The sequence below is a fragment of the Manduca sexta genome, chromosome 12 (assembly GCF_014839805.1).
Source record: "Manduca sexta isolate Smith_Timp_Sample1 chromosome 12, JHU_Msex_v1.0, whole genome shotgun sequence".
Classification (NCBI taxonomy): Eukaryota; Metazoa; Arthropoda; class Insecta; order Lepidoptera; family Sphingidae; genus Manduca; species Manduca sexta.
In genome coordinates, this window is record NC_051126.1 from 6556287 (window position 1) to 6570549 (window position 14263).

At 35.0% G+C, this 14263-nt stretch overlaps 1 protein-coding gene across 1 annotated transcript; it reads right to left on the reverse strand.

Moving 5' to 3' along the window:
- Window positions 1-1201: 1201 nt before the first annotated feature.
- Window positions 1202-9106, reverse strand: LOC115440413 (FK506-binding protein 5). Its single transcript, XM_030164701.2, has 8 exons — window positions 9003-9106; window positions 8703-8911; window positions 7311-7424; window positions 6825-7223; window positions 2904-3117; window positions 2269-2758; window positions 2055-2189; window positions 1202-1756 (listed from the first exon to the last, which is right to left on the reverse strand). Exons 2-8 carry the CDS (start codon window positions 8902-8904, stop codon window positions 1619-1621), a joined length of 1692 nt encoding a protein of 563 aa, XP_030020561.1. The 5' UTR covers window positions 8905-8911; window positions 9003-9106; the 3' UTR covers window positions 1202-1618.
- Window positions 9107-14263: the final 5157 nt, after the last annotated feature.

Here is a 14263-nt window from a genome sequence, read left to right on the forward strand (position 1 = left end):
CCTTTCGACTTGTCGATAAATTCATCAGATATGATATTAAATTGCGTCGTGCTAGAAGTAGCAAGACCTACTTCGCATAGAGGCCACATACCTTTGTTCGTCCACAGTTCATGTTCTCTAAAGTCACGACAATGCATATAAATGCTGTTGTCTACTGTCGATACATGAATATTGGTAGAGTGCTATATTTTTAATACGATGGATGTTTGTCTACGGAAAGCACCCTTACTTGTGTTGACATGATAGGAAATAAAACCAACAAATAGATAAAACACGATCATTTTGCAAACTATAATATAATTCTAATAAATCTTGTACAAACAAAATAAATAAAGAAATAATTATTCATCTTATCTATAGCTTAGCACCATTAACATTACAAAATAATAAATGCATTCTCTGACTATTAATTACTAGCTTTTGCCCGCGGCTCCGCTCGCGTTATAAAGTTTTTCAGGCTAAAGTTTACCGTTATAAAAGTAGTAGTTTCCCGGGAGCCTATGTTCTTCCCAGGGTCCCAAACTGTCTCCATAACAAATTTCCTCTTAATATGTTGGGTAGTTTTTGAGTTTAACACGTTCAGGCAGACAGATGCAGCGGGGGACTTTGTTTTATAATATATTTTTTAGAACTTTTTAAGAGGAACAATCCCGTCATACATCATTGTTGCATAACTTTAACCGTTTACGCAGCGCACGCAACGGAAGCTCTCAAAAATAATAAATTGTCCCCGTTTTTGCAACATGTTTCATTACTGCTCCGCTCCTATTGGTCATAGCGTGATGATATATAGCTTATATCACTCCACAAATAAAGGGCTATCCAACACAAAACAAATTTTTCAGTTCAAACTGATAGTTCCTGAGATTAGCCATTACTGCTCCGCTCCTATTGGTCATAGCGTGATGATATATAACTTAGGGCACTCCACAAACAAAGGGCTATTCAACACAAAAAGAATTTTTCAGTTCGAATCGGTAGTTCCTGAGATTAGCCATTACTGCTCCGCTCCTATTGGGTATAGCGTGATGATATATAGCCTATAGCACTCCACGAACAAAGGGCTATCCAACGCAAAAATAATTTTTCAGTTTGGACCGGTAGTTCCTGAGATTAGCGCGTTCAAACAAACAAACAAACAAACAAACAAACAAACAAACAAACAAACAAACAAACTCTTCAGCTTTATATAATAGTATAGATGAGTATCATGATTCAGAAAAAAAGATCCTATAGCTAACAAAGGAGTCATCATTATTGAAAGTTCAGTCAAACAACTTTAGGACAGCAACGTATAAATCAGTCTGCTACGTAAATAAATCATATAAATATCAATAAATTATTTTCTTTAAAAATGCCGTCCAAAGTTGCAGGGCTAAAATACTTTACCATTAAATAACCTTCACCCAAAAGCTTAGTTGCCAAAACATAGATTAGTAGTGTTCCTAAACCATTAAAAAATATTTATCTTATCTAATAAATGCATTAAAAAGAGAATAACTGACGACCAACCCTTGCTTTTTTAAAGATAATGCGGGCAAAGGAACACTACTGTTTAGCCATAACTAGACCCAAATACATATACTTATGAAAATTAATTCTATTTGTAGATTAGTGCTTATTGTTTGACAACGGGTTGGCGGTGGAACATGGGTTTCGATGCAGACATCAATTTTTCAGAGACCACGTGGGCAATCCTCGCGCTGCGCTGCCAAACTAATTCTCGGGTACGCTCGTGGTTGCTGTCAACTCTCACCTAAAAATAGACAAAAATTATAATACATTAGTTAAAAGGCCGTAGAGTAGTACGTCCAATAAATTATAACTTCAAGTTTTAAATGGGTTGCTAATTGCTATTGTATAAGGGCAAATTTAGGACTGGCGTAAGATAAGCCACCTGCTCGTTTTGGTCACCCACATGTTAAAAAAAATGGTTACTCGTGAACAATAAAGTATAAAATAGCAATACCTGCTTAATTGATAAACTTATTAATAAGTAATAATTACATTATTGAAAAATGTACAATTTATAATTTTACAATATTATTATTTACCTGTTTAGGTTGTAGAACTTTGATGGAGTGTAATGTAGCGACGCCTTCGTTGTTTACTCTCAAGCTCATCTTTCCTACCATTTCTGTTGTAGTCGCTGTAGCAGACTTTAATTCTTTTTTAGCTCCACGACCAACCTGTTAACGTTATAATATTTTTAACATTATGTCGTAACAAATTAGTAGTATTGTAATATCAAAGTTTTATTGTACGTACCTCTTTTTCCACTCTGAGAATTAGTGGTCCAACAGCAAAATTACTCTTAATTGTAGTGTGATCTGACATAATGCTGACTGCAACATCTCCAGATCTCCTCAAAGTTGAAAGACCATACAAAGTTCCTTTAGCCCTTGGTTTATTCTTCTCGCCTGTCTTGGTCTTGTTCTTTGTAGTCACAGGTTTCTTAGTAGTGGTCTTTGTTGGTGGCTTCGGTTTCGGCTTTGCTTTTAAAGGCTTAGTCGGCGGCCTAACTTTGGTCGTTGTAGGTTTAGCTTTGCCACTCTCAGTACCTGACTTCAAAGCCCTTGATTCCATAGAAGTAGTAGATTCAACAATTTGTTCCAAAACAGGATCGTTAGGTCTTATTTCATTAAGTTGAGTATTTTCGTCCTTGGCCATTTCGGGAATTGCAGTTGATGATATATTTCCTTTGTTTTTGTTTGTAGTGTTTCCACGGGCTGTGTTCTTCTTTTTAGAAGACGTTTTCCTGTAACAATTTAGTAAAGTACTTGTACTGACTAGGTAATCATTATATTTATCTCAACACAACTTTTGTAAGTACACATAAACTTTAATTAAAGAGCACTATAATGAATGTCTCAATATTGTGAATAGCAAAATATAATATTTACCTTTTCTTTGTCTTGGTCTTGTTTTTCTTTGGTTTGCTGCTCTTCTTACTTGCGTCGATGGGCTGAAGTTTTACGCTGACTGGATCGTAAGACTTGCTCAAAATTTCATTCATCTTTTCAAGAACAGTGTCGACAAATTTGTTATATTTTACGATATAGACAGCCGGTACTGGTGCGGGAGCTGGTTTCTTCTCGGGTTCCTCACCCAAAGAGCCTGTTAAGGAAATTGTTTAAATATAAATCGTTTTTTTCCTATTTCTTGATAATTAAATACAAGTTTATAGATGAATCCAGCGTGGTGGATTAAGACCTAAATCCTCTTATTAGTAAATTAGGCCCGTGTCCAGCAGTGAGACAATATTATATAGGGGTGATGATATTTGAAGTATATCTAAAGCCGAAAATCAACTTCCCTATTTTATCCTTTCGTTTATATCTTCGTATCCTTTATTTTCTCTACTAAGTTTTAAAGTGGCTAGAATTTATAAATCAGTATACATATTATTATATATTACAGTATCTACCCGTAACGACATTCTTAAAATTCTTATAGGTACACCAATTTTATTAATTCTACTTTAGACAAAACATAACGCTTAATTTATCTTAACAAGGCCATTAACACTTATACTGTTAAATCTGATATTTTACAAGCAAATCATATCATACAGGTTACTGATATTATAAATTTCTTTGATCGCTTGTTAAAACTAAATGGTACAAGTATAAATGACTGTTGTAAAATTCCTACGACATTGCGTTTATTGCTCATTATCATTGTTTCTAAATAGACCGATTCGCGTTCTGTTACGGAGCCGGCAATTACTGCAACAAGTATTTAACTATTAGTTTATAAGTTTGTTACAAAAACAATTCATCAAATGTTCAACCAACGGAACGGATTAGATGTCAGTTTATTAGTATCAACTGTGCTTTTTGCGTGACTGTTATATATCAGTCGCATCACGCGAATATTTTTGTTTTTTATTTCGATGTTTCGTAAAAATCGATAGTAGAAATATTGTCGATAGTATAGCTTTACGTCTATGAACTACACATATATTTAGTGTTTCTATTATTCCATAATATTTCATAAATAACATATTATTATATTATATAGTATGTTATGTTATATAATATGTTATTAATATGTTAACATATTATTGAGTAATTGACGTGTTGGAATAAATCCTAAGAATTACAAAAACGCCGCTTGCTGTATACGTTGCAATTACTGATTATTTTATAATATACGTGTTAGTTTTGTTTCTTTGTTTTATCCAATATTATCTGCTGTCAAAGCAAAACTGGAAAACACGATTAGTAAAGAGGTGCAATCATCATGCGACTTCATACAGTATGCTTGCGTCATATAGGACACCTACTAAACAGTTTCAAACTATCTCGAGCGATTCAATATATTTCATTAATGCCGCCAAAGGCTCGATTTCTTTGCAAATACAACTTTATTTGTGGTCAAGAGATTTTTAGAATTAAAGATGACCTAATTTTAATAGCTCCAAATGGTCACAACTTTGTCTACAGTGTTCTATACTATTCAATGTTAATTATAAGTATATATTATATAATTGTATTTTTTTTATATCTCGTTATTGTATTGAACAATCCTAATAGAAAAGAAGACAATAATTAATTATACTGTTTAATGTCTTTGACAGCAACGAATAGGGCGTAGTAGAATGTAGAGGCATGTTTTAGTCCTTTAAAACTACTCCACAAAATTATACCTACTAGTAAACCTCAAATTGCTATGTTTATCTTTATTTAATCAGCATTAACATATCCACGACTGCATTTCTATTTTTGCCATAATGCTTTCAGTCCTTTGCGTGTGAAACAGTTAATTACATTCCGTGCTACTTACATAACTTAAATGTTGTGTTGGGTATCGGTGAAATTGAAAGTTTAATTTAAATGTTTATGAATTTCATCGAAATTCCGCGCTGCGCATATAAATTATCGATTAAATTAAAATCCATAACAAAGGGGCCTGTTGGAGCACGGAGAGAGTTTAGGAAATAAGGGAAATTTCATTAGCAAACGATTTCTCTGTCCATTGACACGTTTTAATTGTGTCTATAATTTGTAACCATGTACTTACATATTAACATGCAAGTTTAACATAGACTTAATAATTATTCAACTGAATACCTACATACGCTCGATTCCAACCACGTTTTGTTGGCACGCGAACTAACTGTATCTGTCTCACGGAGCCCCACTTGAATTCTAATCATTGGTTACAATTAATACGTCCAGTCAACGGTGGATTTTCTATTTTCCACACGTAAAAGAAACTGCGTGCCGAGCCATGCGTATTCGAAGAAATCTTTAACGACACACATACAATTCAGTTGAAGTTATTTTAATTATTTACGATGTTATGGTCACTAACAGTTATCGATATTTAATAATTATTTACGAAATGTCGTATTCGTTTATGTTATGCCAAACTCTAAATATTTACTAATTATGTAACGAGTGATTAGAAAAATGTATATTATTAATTATGTGTCGGATTAGTATGTGGCGGTCGTAAAATATATTTATTTCCGTGAAAGGAAGCGCTCCGCCCGCGTCGAAGCAGGTGTCCGGCACTAGCCGGTGACAAACAAGTTTCATTTGGGTCGCATATGATTCCTCGCGACACTCCCAGCATTTCACGACGACAAACATTTAAAATTTCTCTTTTCGCATCTCATTATGTCGTTTTCACTGAGGCGGATACTCGGCACGCAAATTTTGCTGTAGGATTTCGTCATCGAGTGAGAGTAACGAGGTTTATGCGACTTACTTTCTACTGTTTATGTCGAAAGGTGTCTGTTTTGTCAAGGTCGCTCCAGGAAGCTCTAGGAGCAAGGTCATAGAAAGTGTCAAGGTTGTAAAAGAAATCGAGCGGGTTCATCGTACTGTTGGATTGGGAAAGTAAGCGGCAGCGTACGGCCGACCTCATAACACACATCATCGAGCTAGTTCCTCGTCGGCGCTCGTCGCGGCGCGCCCCTCACTGGACTCTAGCGGGATTTCTAGATGGCTATCGATCACCGAGGCCCCTTATCTTATAATTATATCTGGCTCGTGACTAAACTAGTTTTTATTACTAAGCGGGATGGATGAAATGCGGGAGAAAGGATCGTTTGTGCGTTAGACTACATAGATAAATCGGTCAAAAAGCTAGTTAATTACTTATTTTAATTTATATTTACAATATTATTATCTACTTTAGAAATAATAAGGAAATATATAAATAATTTAACATGTTATAGCGAAATACATTATCGGTATATCATAGCTTAGGAAAGGATATAATAGGGATATAAATATTTTAGCTGACTAGTATACATTTATTGGCCGAAATATTAAATTAATTACTAGAAAATGTCACTCGATTATCTGACAGAATTAATAGAAACAGTCAACTAGTGTTCTGACCGATTCCAGGTTCAAAATTAATTGATCATCCAAACTGTCCTAACGCACAAAACTTCGTGAAGGTTAGACAAAAAATTTTACACAACAGAATTAGAACAACAGATTTATTTCAAATAAATTGCCACGAGACCGGTGTGACATAATCTAGACATTAATTTAACTCTCGGTTCCATACTAACACATTCACACTTCAAACACGCTCACCTTATAAATAAAATAAATAGAATAAATAAATAGTTAATAAATAGCTAAGCTAAAGGAGGGGACCGCAGGGGTCTCACAGGTGGATGAGGGCGTGGTCCGCCTGAACTCCGGCGCCGTCTAATCACTATCTGAACTTTTTGTGTTCAGCGGCTGCTGCCGCGGCGGATGTCGCTTTGGTTTTCTTTACTTTACCCAAGTAGTTGGCTTTTTTCCCCGATTTTTTCACATACGCCGCGACGTTCGCCTTCAGCTTTTTAGACTCACGTGAGTGCTTCGCGGAGATGTTCCTGCCGAGAGCATCGGTAATATCCTCCTCCTCATCGTCGTCGTCGTCTTCTTCTTCATCGTCATCCTCATCGTCTTCCTCTGGGTCGAGGGCATCAGTGATGTCTTCCTCTTCATCGTCATCGTCCGCCTCCGCCGCAACTTCTGCGCTGGCTGCGGGGGCTTCTACTTCAGCACTGGCGGGCTCTTTCTGTCCGGGCTCGGGCTCATCGCCTTCAGCGACAGCTTCGGCGTCCGATGCATCGACTTCTTCAGAAGCAGCGGCAACTTCTTCTACTGAGGAGGCGGCAGCGGCAGGTGCGGCGGCTACTGTGTCGGCGGGGGCAACTACGGGCTGTACGGCAGCTTCGGCTTCTTCGTCGTCATCGTCTTCATCGCCTGTAGATTAATAATATTTCGATTATGTTTATCCGAATAACTTGTTTGCTTTTTTCGTAAGGTTTGTTTTTATTGCTTCGAGCTTACCTCCTAGAATGTCATCGAAGAACCTTTCTAGATAATCATCATCCTCTTCATCATCAGATTCTTCTTCATCGTCGTCGTCATCGTCATCATCATCGTCGTCGTCGTCATCATCATCTGGGAACAAGAGAAAAGTTTACATTAAAATTCACGTCATGTTGCCTACTATTTTCACCACCTACATAATGTGTTTTGAATATTAAGTACACAGAAACGGAACCAATCACCTGTTTATCAATGCTAGTAACCTGCTAAATTAGCACTGAATGTGCTACGTTTACTATATCTGAGTTGTCAACCTATTAGCACCGTTTATCGACACCACGATCGCACCGAACACAAATGAACTGTTAAACAAACAGTTAATCTAAGTTCGCGCACCGCCGATTCTTGGTGCGTGACGTCCTTAGTCGCGAGGCTTTCGTCGATAGAAAGCAGGGGGCGTCAATTTCTCTGATTGAGTCTTTCTTTTTGAATTAATTAAGTATTGAGAGCGTTTGTCACGCTGCCCGCCTCACATTCCGCATTGGCCCCGCCACGTCCTGATTCTTAGGAATTTTATCGATGAAACACTTCTAATGTAAGTGGGTTGTTTAGCGCAATGATATTGTCTGTATTTATTACTTTATGCAGTTTGAAATTTTTTTATGTAATAAGAATCTATATTACTAATCTTACACTCGATCTTACACACTTAAGTCACTAATAATGTTAATCACTACAATTAAAATAATTAATAGAAATAATCCAAAAAAATCGACATCTATAAAATCAATTACTTCTCAATTACTTATAGTATACATAATTACACTAGTGAATAAATATATGCGAATTCCTATAAAATTACTGCACAAAGTGAAGTGATTACACAGGTGTCCATAAAATGCAATACATTGCTTTCAAATGACTTCATACCGAAGATCGAATGCATTTGCTATAAGAGTTACTATCATCGATGAATAGTCTATTTCATAGTTATCTCACGAGTTTATTCTTTCTACCGTTATCGAGTTCCTCTTTTAAACGGTAAAAACTATTAACTGGTCAATATACACAAGCTTGACCAGTTATATTTTTTCAGCGAAACAAAACTTACATTGTCTCCATAAAAATATTCTCGTGTCGGAGATGGTTGTAAAGCTTTATGTTTTTAAATAATGTGTTAGTTAACTAGCTTGCGAAAACCTTATGTGAACTATTTAAACTAATTATCTTTAATTAATTTAATATTAGTTTATATCAAATATTTAAAACTTCCATGTTTGTAGCTTAATTTGATGATTTTGTCGATGGTATGGTACATTATCAGGTATTTAATCAGCCAGGCTAATTAGAATTTTTGAACTGCCTTTTGTGCAAGTATATAGGCCAATAATGAATATCTCGTGCTCTCACCTCCCAAACCATCAGTCAAATCAACATCATCATCATCGTCGTCGTCGTCATCATCGTCGTCAGCGGCGGCGACCGGCGCAGGCGCAGCAGCTGCCGGTGATTGTCTCGCCACCTCTTTCTCATCCTCCGACCGCGCGATAGGACTACCGCACGCCGACAACACTAAGCAGCATACTGCTGCTAACAAGAACAACGACCTCATCTCGTATCTGAAACAAACGCACACTTTAATGACACCGGCAGGCGCGACACTACACATCACATCACTGTCACTAGCACGTGCACTGTTTGACACTTCACCTTTGTGTATCACTGTTGAGTCCGTGGGCTCCGGCGGAAGATGTTCCGCCCGCGTCCTTATTTACGTGGTCGGAACGCTATGACCGAGCCTGGCGTACGGAAACGGTATAGCGGCGGCGTCTTCAGTGCGCACTCTTTTATAGAGTTACGTCACACACGCAGGGAAGGAAAGTAGTGATGGTAGCCGTTGCCGCCACAGATCACCGACAATGTAGATGCGTGTTCTGTATTACCGCGTACATTTGTACGTAGTGTATGTTTCTTTAGTAAATACGAGATTTTTAAGTATGATTTATGTTTGTTTTTATTATAGAGATAAAATTAGTAGTGGTGTAAGGTGATCTTCAAAAATAAAAATACTTATTTTGAATTTGATGAAATGGCTTATTGTTTTACGTATTATTAAATTTCCACTTTGATGTAGGTAGTCACTTTCTAAAAATGTACTTTTACTTTATTAGCAAACTATACTATCTGACACGTTTTGAAAAAAATATATAATCTCATTAGCATTAATATTACTAAAGACTGTCAGAGCATTCCCTTGTATATTTCAATAAATGCCTACATGTCTTATTTTCATACTCTATGGCATCAAAAAGGGGTTGCTTGAGTTCGATTGATTAATTTATTCAACTTATTTACTGACTCGGCATGTCTCGACGGAGAAAAGTGCGGCCGCTGGTGTGGTGACGGAATCCTAACACATTTCGGTGCATTAGTATGTGGGGACCGGCCCCATACTTTCACTTAAGGTTATGTATGTAAACGCGCTTTAAGTGTAATCGATAACGTGACGTAAAAACGAAAACGTGCGCGTTGATAAAGAGATATCGCTAATCTAAACATATGCCTTAAATAAAAAAGCAATTATTCAGTGTTTTAGTAATTTATGCTTGTATAAATAAAAATGTATTTCATTTTTATCGTGAAAATTGTCATTCCATAAATTAAAAAAAAAAAAACAACATTTTATAATGTCAATTATGCGGATAACTGTGATCTCTTTATTGTCACAATGGTCTGATCGCAGAGCATTTGGCTTGTGAAATCGGTGAAATCCTGGATTCGATTTCTAGGTCAGTTAAACGAAAATGTGTTTTGTGATTCCGAAAACACTTAGTCTAACCATGACTGGAATTTTTGTGATAGCAATGATAGATTCGACGCCTATAATGTTGAGACTGATGCAGTTAGAAACAATAACCATACTGTGAGCCTCAGTGTAACTGTAGCATCAGATTAAAGATTCGTGTCCATAATGTTAATACAGCTTTGTCAAATCTTTAATTTTACTCAAATTAAAGTAGTAGATGACTTTCTTTATATTATATCTAAACATACCTAAAATAACAGTGAACAAACCAAAAATAAATAATTCCGGACTACCGGAATCCGGACTACCAGATTTAAAAAACACACGATGAAAGTCACATTTTCATACATTATATAAAGCTACATCAGCATAGTATTCTAAATGTTTCTTAAAATAAACCAATGAAAAACAATATCTGAATTCCTACAAGAACAACGAAACTTAGTAATTGTCTCTCTTTAAAACAAATTTATTAATTACATTTTAAATTGTATTAAATGGCATTAACCCTTTAAGTAGATTTTTTTGGGCAATTAAAATCAAATCTTAAAAGCCTTTATTACAATATTATCTCTCTCTGACCATATAACCCGTCTCCACAACATTTGTTTTTGGTCATCGTATCTATAAAAAAACATTTTGTATAGCTATTCATGCTATGTAGAAAGTTGTAATGTGGCTCAAACCGCAAATTTCTGTTGAAATGTTATTCCACTTTATTACGCAATCACAGCTTATGACAATTTCTGAAATTAAAATTTTGGTGTAAGGAAAAAAATCTCAAGAAACTTATTAGTCATATCAATTGTACATACGTAATATTGGATATTAAGTTATTTTGGGAAAAGTAAAATATTAAAAACATTTTCTTTAATAAATTATTTATTTTAATTCCAGAATTAATATAACAGAACTATAAATCTCATTATGAAACCAGCAATAAAAGTCATTTTATTTTAATATACCTATTAAATTACACTAAATTCCTCAAACGAACGAAATAATATAATTAATCCTTAACTAGGCGTTAAAGGGTCGTAAAATAGCAATCATATTTCCTATTATAAAATGTTGACCGAAGTCGACAAACTCATTAACAAAAGTCTCGCTAAGCGTTCCTGGGCCGACATCGTCAAATGTAGAAAGGTCTAAACTCGTTTTTGGTATTGTAGGCGTCCACAAATATTTGTATGCTGCTTGTGAATGGACCCCGAGGACTTTCTCTCGCCCCAACGTGGCTCTAACACTAACGCCCGGTACATAGGACGTGTGTGACGAAGGTGCGGGCGTTCGCGAAGTTTGGTGTTATGGAAAATTGCTAGTTTTGGAAAACTTCATTTAATATGTTTTATTGTTTTCATCATAATTTTAAAAGACTTACTTTCGTATTTAAGTACCGATGTTAGATTAATAATATTTTTACAAACATTGTATCTGTGTGTTTAGATGCTAGCCGATATAATAATATAGTTATATGTAGATAGGAAATTAAAAAGGTCAGGCAGTTTGAAATAACTGCAAAACCATTCGATACATAACATTATTGGGAAGAGTAACAGTTGCGAATAAACAAAAGATGCCTCGCCGTTTGATCTAGTTACGTGTTCAACTTGCTACTGGGGGTCACTACACAACTTTTCTTATAGTTCAATATTCAGTTTACTACTAAGAGACAACTAATAATACTGGGCCCTTATTCTGTATGATAGTGTAAACGCGTAACGCGGCCGTGTCATGTTATCTTCGAGAAATGTGTGTGGAATGGTATTCTGTAAGCCAAATTTCTATAGTCCTAAACATGATGCGTTGTGTTACGTGCTTGTTACACACTGTCATAATAACGTGCGGGATAGAGAATAAGGCCTCTGGCCTCTCAATCAGTGTAGTCAGTGTATACTAGTACTAAACTGAATACTATAACTATAAGAAATGTATTATTCTTATAGTTTAGTAATCAGTTTCGTACTAAAAAACAACTATACTGGCCTCTCAAAGTGTAATGATCCGCTAGATAGTCACTATGTTAGTTCTGGCACAATCTCGAGGTAGACTTTGGTTCCATCTTAGTAATTGTGTAAAAAAATTATGAGGTTTAAGTGGATCATAACATAGATTTACTTCTCTTAATATTGCCATTGATCAACGAATCTTAAATCGAAGAGGTAATGTTAATCATACTTATTATCAATAATTCACCTAGATATTATCGTCCACTATGTGCTTTCCTTCGACAAATGGACTTAATAATCTTCATATTAAATGAATAGATTACTATGGCGCTGAAACCCAATAACGTAATGTATTTATTAAAAGAAAACAATTAGTAGTATAATATATCTCAAAACGTGAACATTTGGAACACAACTATAAAAAACATCTCAAAAGCGAAGAAAATCGACAATACATCAAAATTCCTATTCTAATAACTGCAAGTAACTCAAGCACACACCGATGTCCACACACATTGCTATTCATTCCCAAATCGCGGCACTTGTCGCTGTAAGGTCAATGTATTCGCATATATTGTGACACAGTTACATCGAATATTTGTGTTAGGGCCTTTACTTCCTCTGGGACTCTATTCGTGTATGGGACTCTATTGCTCAGGGCAGTACTTTACAATTATGAACTCTGGTGCTAACTCTAATCAAATTCGTTTAAAGTAACCTACGGAATAATTATGACATATTATTTTATCAGTATGCATGGTGAGTAGATTGTAGAGAATTGCTTCAGAATTAGGACATAAAATTATTGAAAAATTGTTTCCTGGGTGTTACGTAATTTTCACACCAGAAATAAACATAAAATATTCTATGAAATCGAAATGCGTTTAATATAGCTAAATCGTTTTTATTTATAGAACATAGCAAAAGCATAATATTTCATATTCTGATTTCTAAATTTTACATAATGTAGAGTTTGCATATTAATACTATGTTAAAAGAATAGGCGCCTGATCTTTAAATTTTGGGAAGATGATAATGTTTCCGTATACATTTTTTATCATAAACTTATCCGTTGCGGTAACAATAGTCTCTTAAGGGTTCGACGGTGCATCTGTTCGGAAAATGCTGTCTTAAATACCATGTTGACCCGCCACATATCGCTAACCACCGAACATAATACTAATCTACTACAAATTTTAAATTTGGTAGTATTAATATTATATAGAAACTGGCCCAAACCGGAATAAGCTTTCTACGCCCCAAGTAATTATATAATAGTATACTTCCTCGCTATAAGTAAAAATTGCAAACAAAAGTTTTGTATATTCCTGATATGTAGGATTTTTTACAAACTAAATCACATGAATTACCAGATCAGGGATATCGTTCAGAGTCTGCATGCACAATCATTAGATTCAGGAAGACATAACTTTATAGGATATATAGAGTAATTTGAACATAGCACTACTAAATAAAACCATATACTCTTCGGTACCTCTGTTAACATTGTGCCAAAAAATAGAATATAGAATTATATATATTTGCCAAAAATCTCGGTTTTAGTTTTTATATTTTTATATTATTGTAGTTTAGTGCGAATATGGTTTATGCGAGAGTATATTTTTGACTGAAAATGTGGTCATACCGTTTCAACGAATTCTCTTAGAGTAACAGTAGTCATTAAGGAATGTAACAAAAAAAATTGTTTTATTTATTTTGTTTGAGCATTATGCTTTTTTACTTTGCATTAGTGTTATATTTAAATGGAAAAGTATAATATAACGTATTTATTTATGACCAATAAGCAATAATACGTAAATGTAGTTAAAAAATCTAAGTGTATATTTTTATCTTAGCCATCAAAAAGTAGTATAAGTGATAACATTACCACAAGTTTTATCTATATCTTCTTCTATACTTATAATAAATCTGTAGAGAGGTCAATTCTGTACATGAAATGTATTTCCAAAATAATAACTATCAGGGGGTGATTAGGGATCGATACTGATGCCAAAAATGCAATTAATAAAATTTTCGTCTGTCTGTCTGTCTGTCTGTATAACCGTTATAGAAACAAAAACTACTCGACGGATTTTAACGAAACTTGGTACAATTATTTGTCATACTCCTGTGCTGGTTATAGTAGACTTTTCATCACGCTACAATTAATAGGACCAGAGCAGTGAAGGGAAATGTTGGGAAAACGGGAGAAGTTA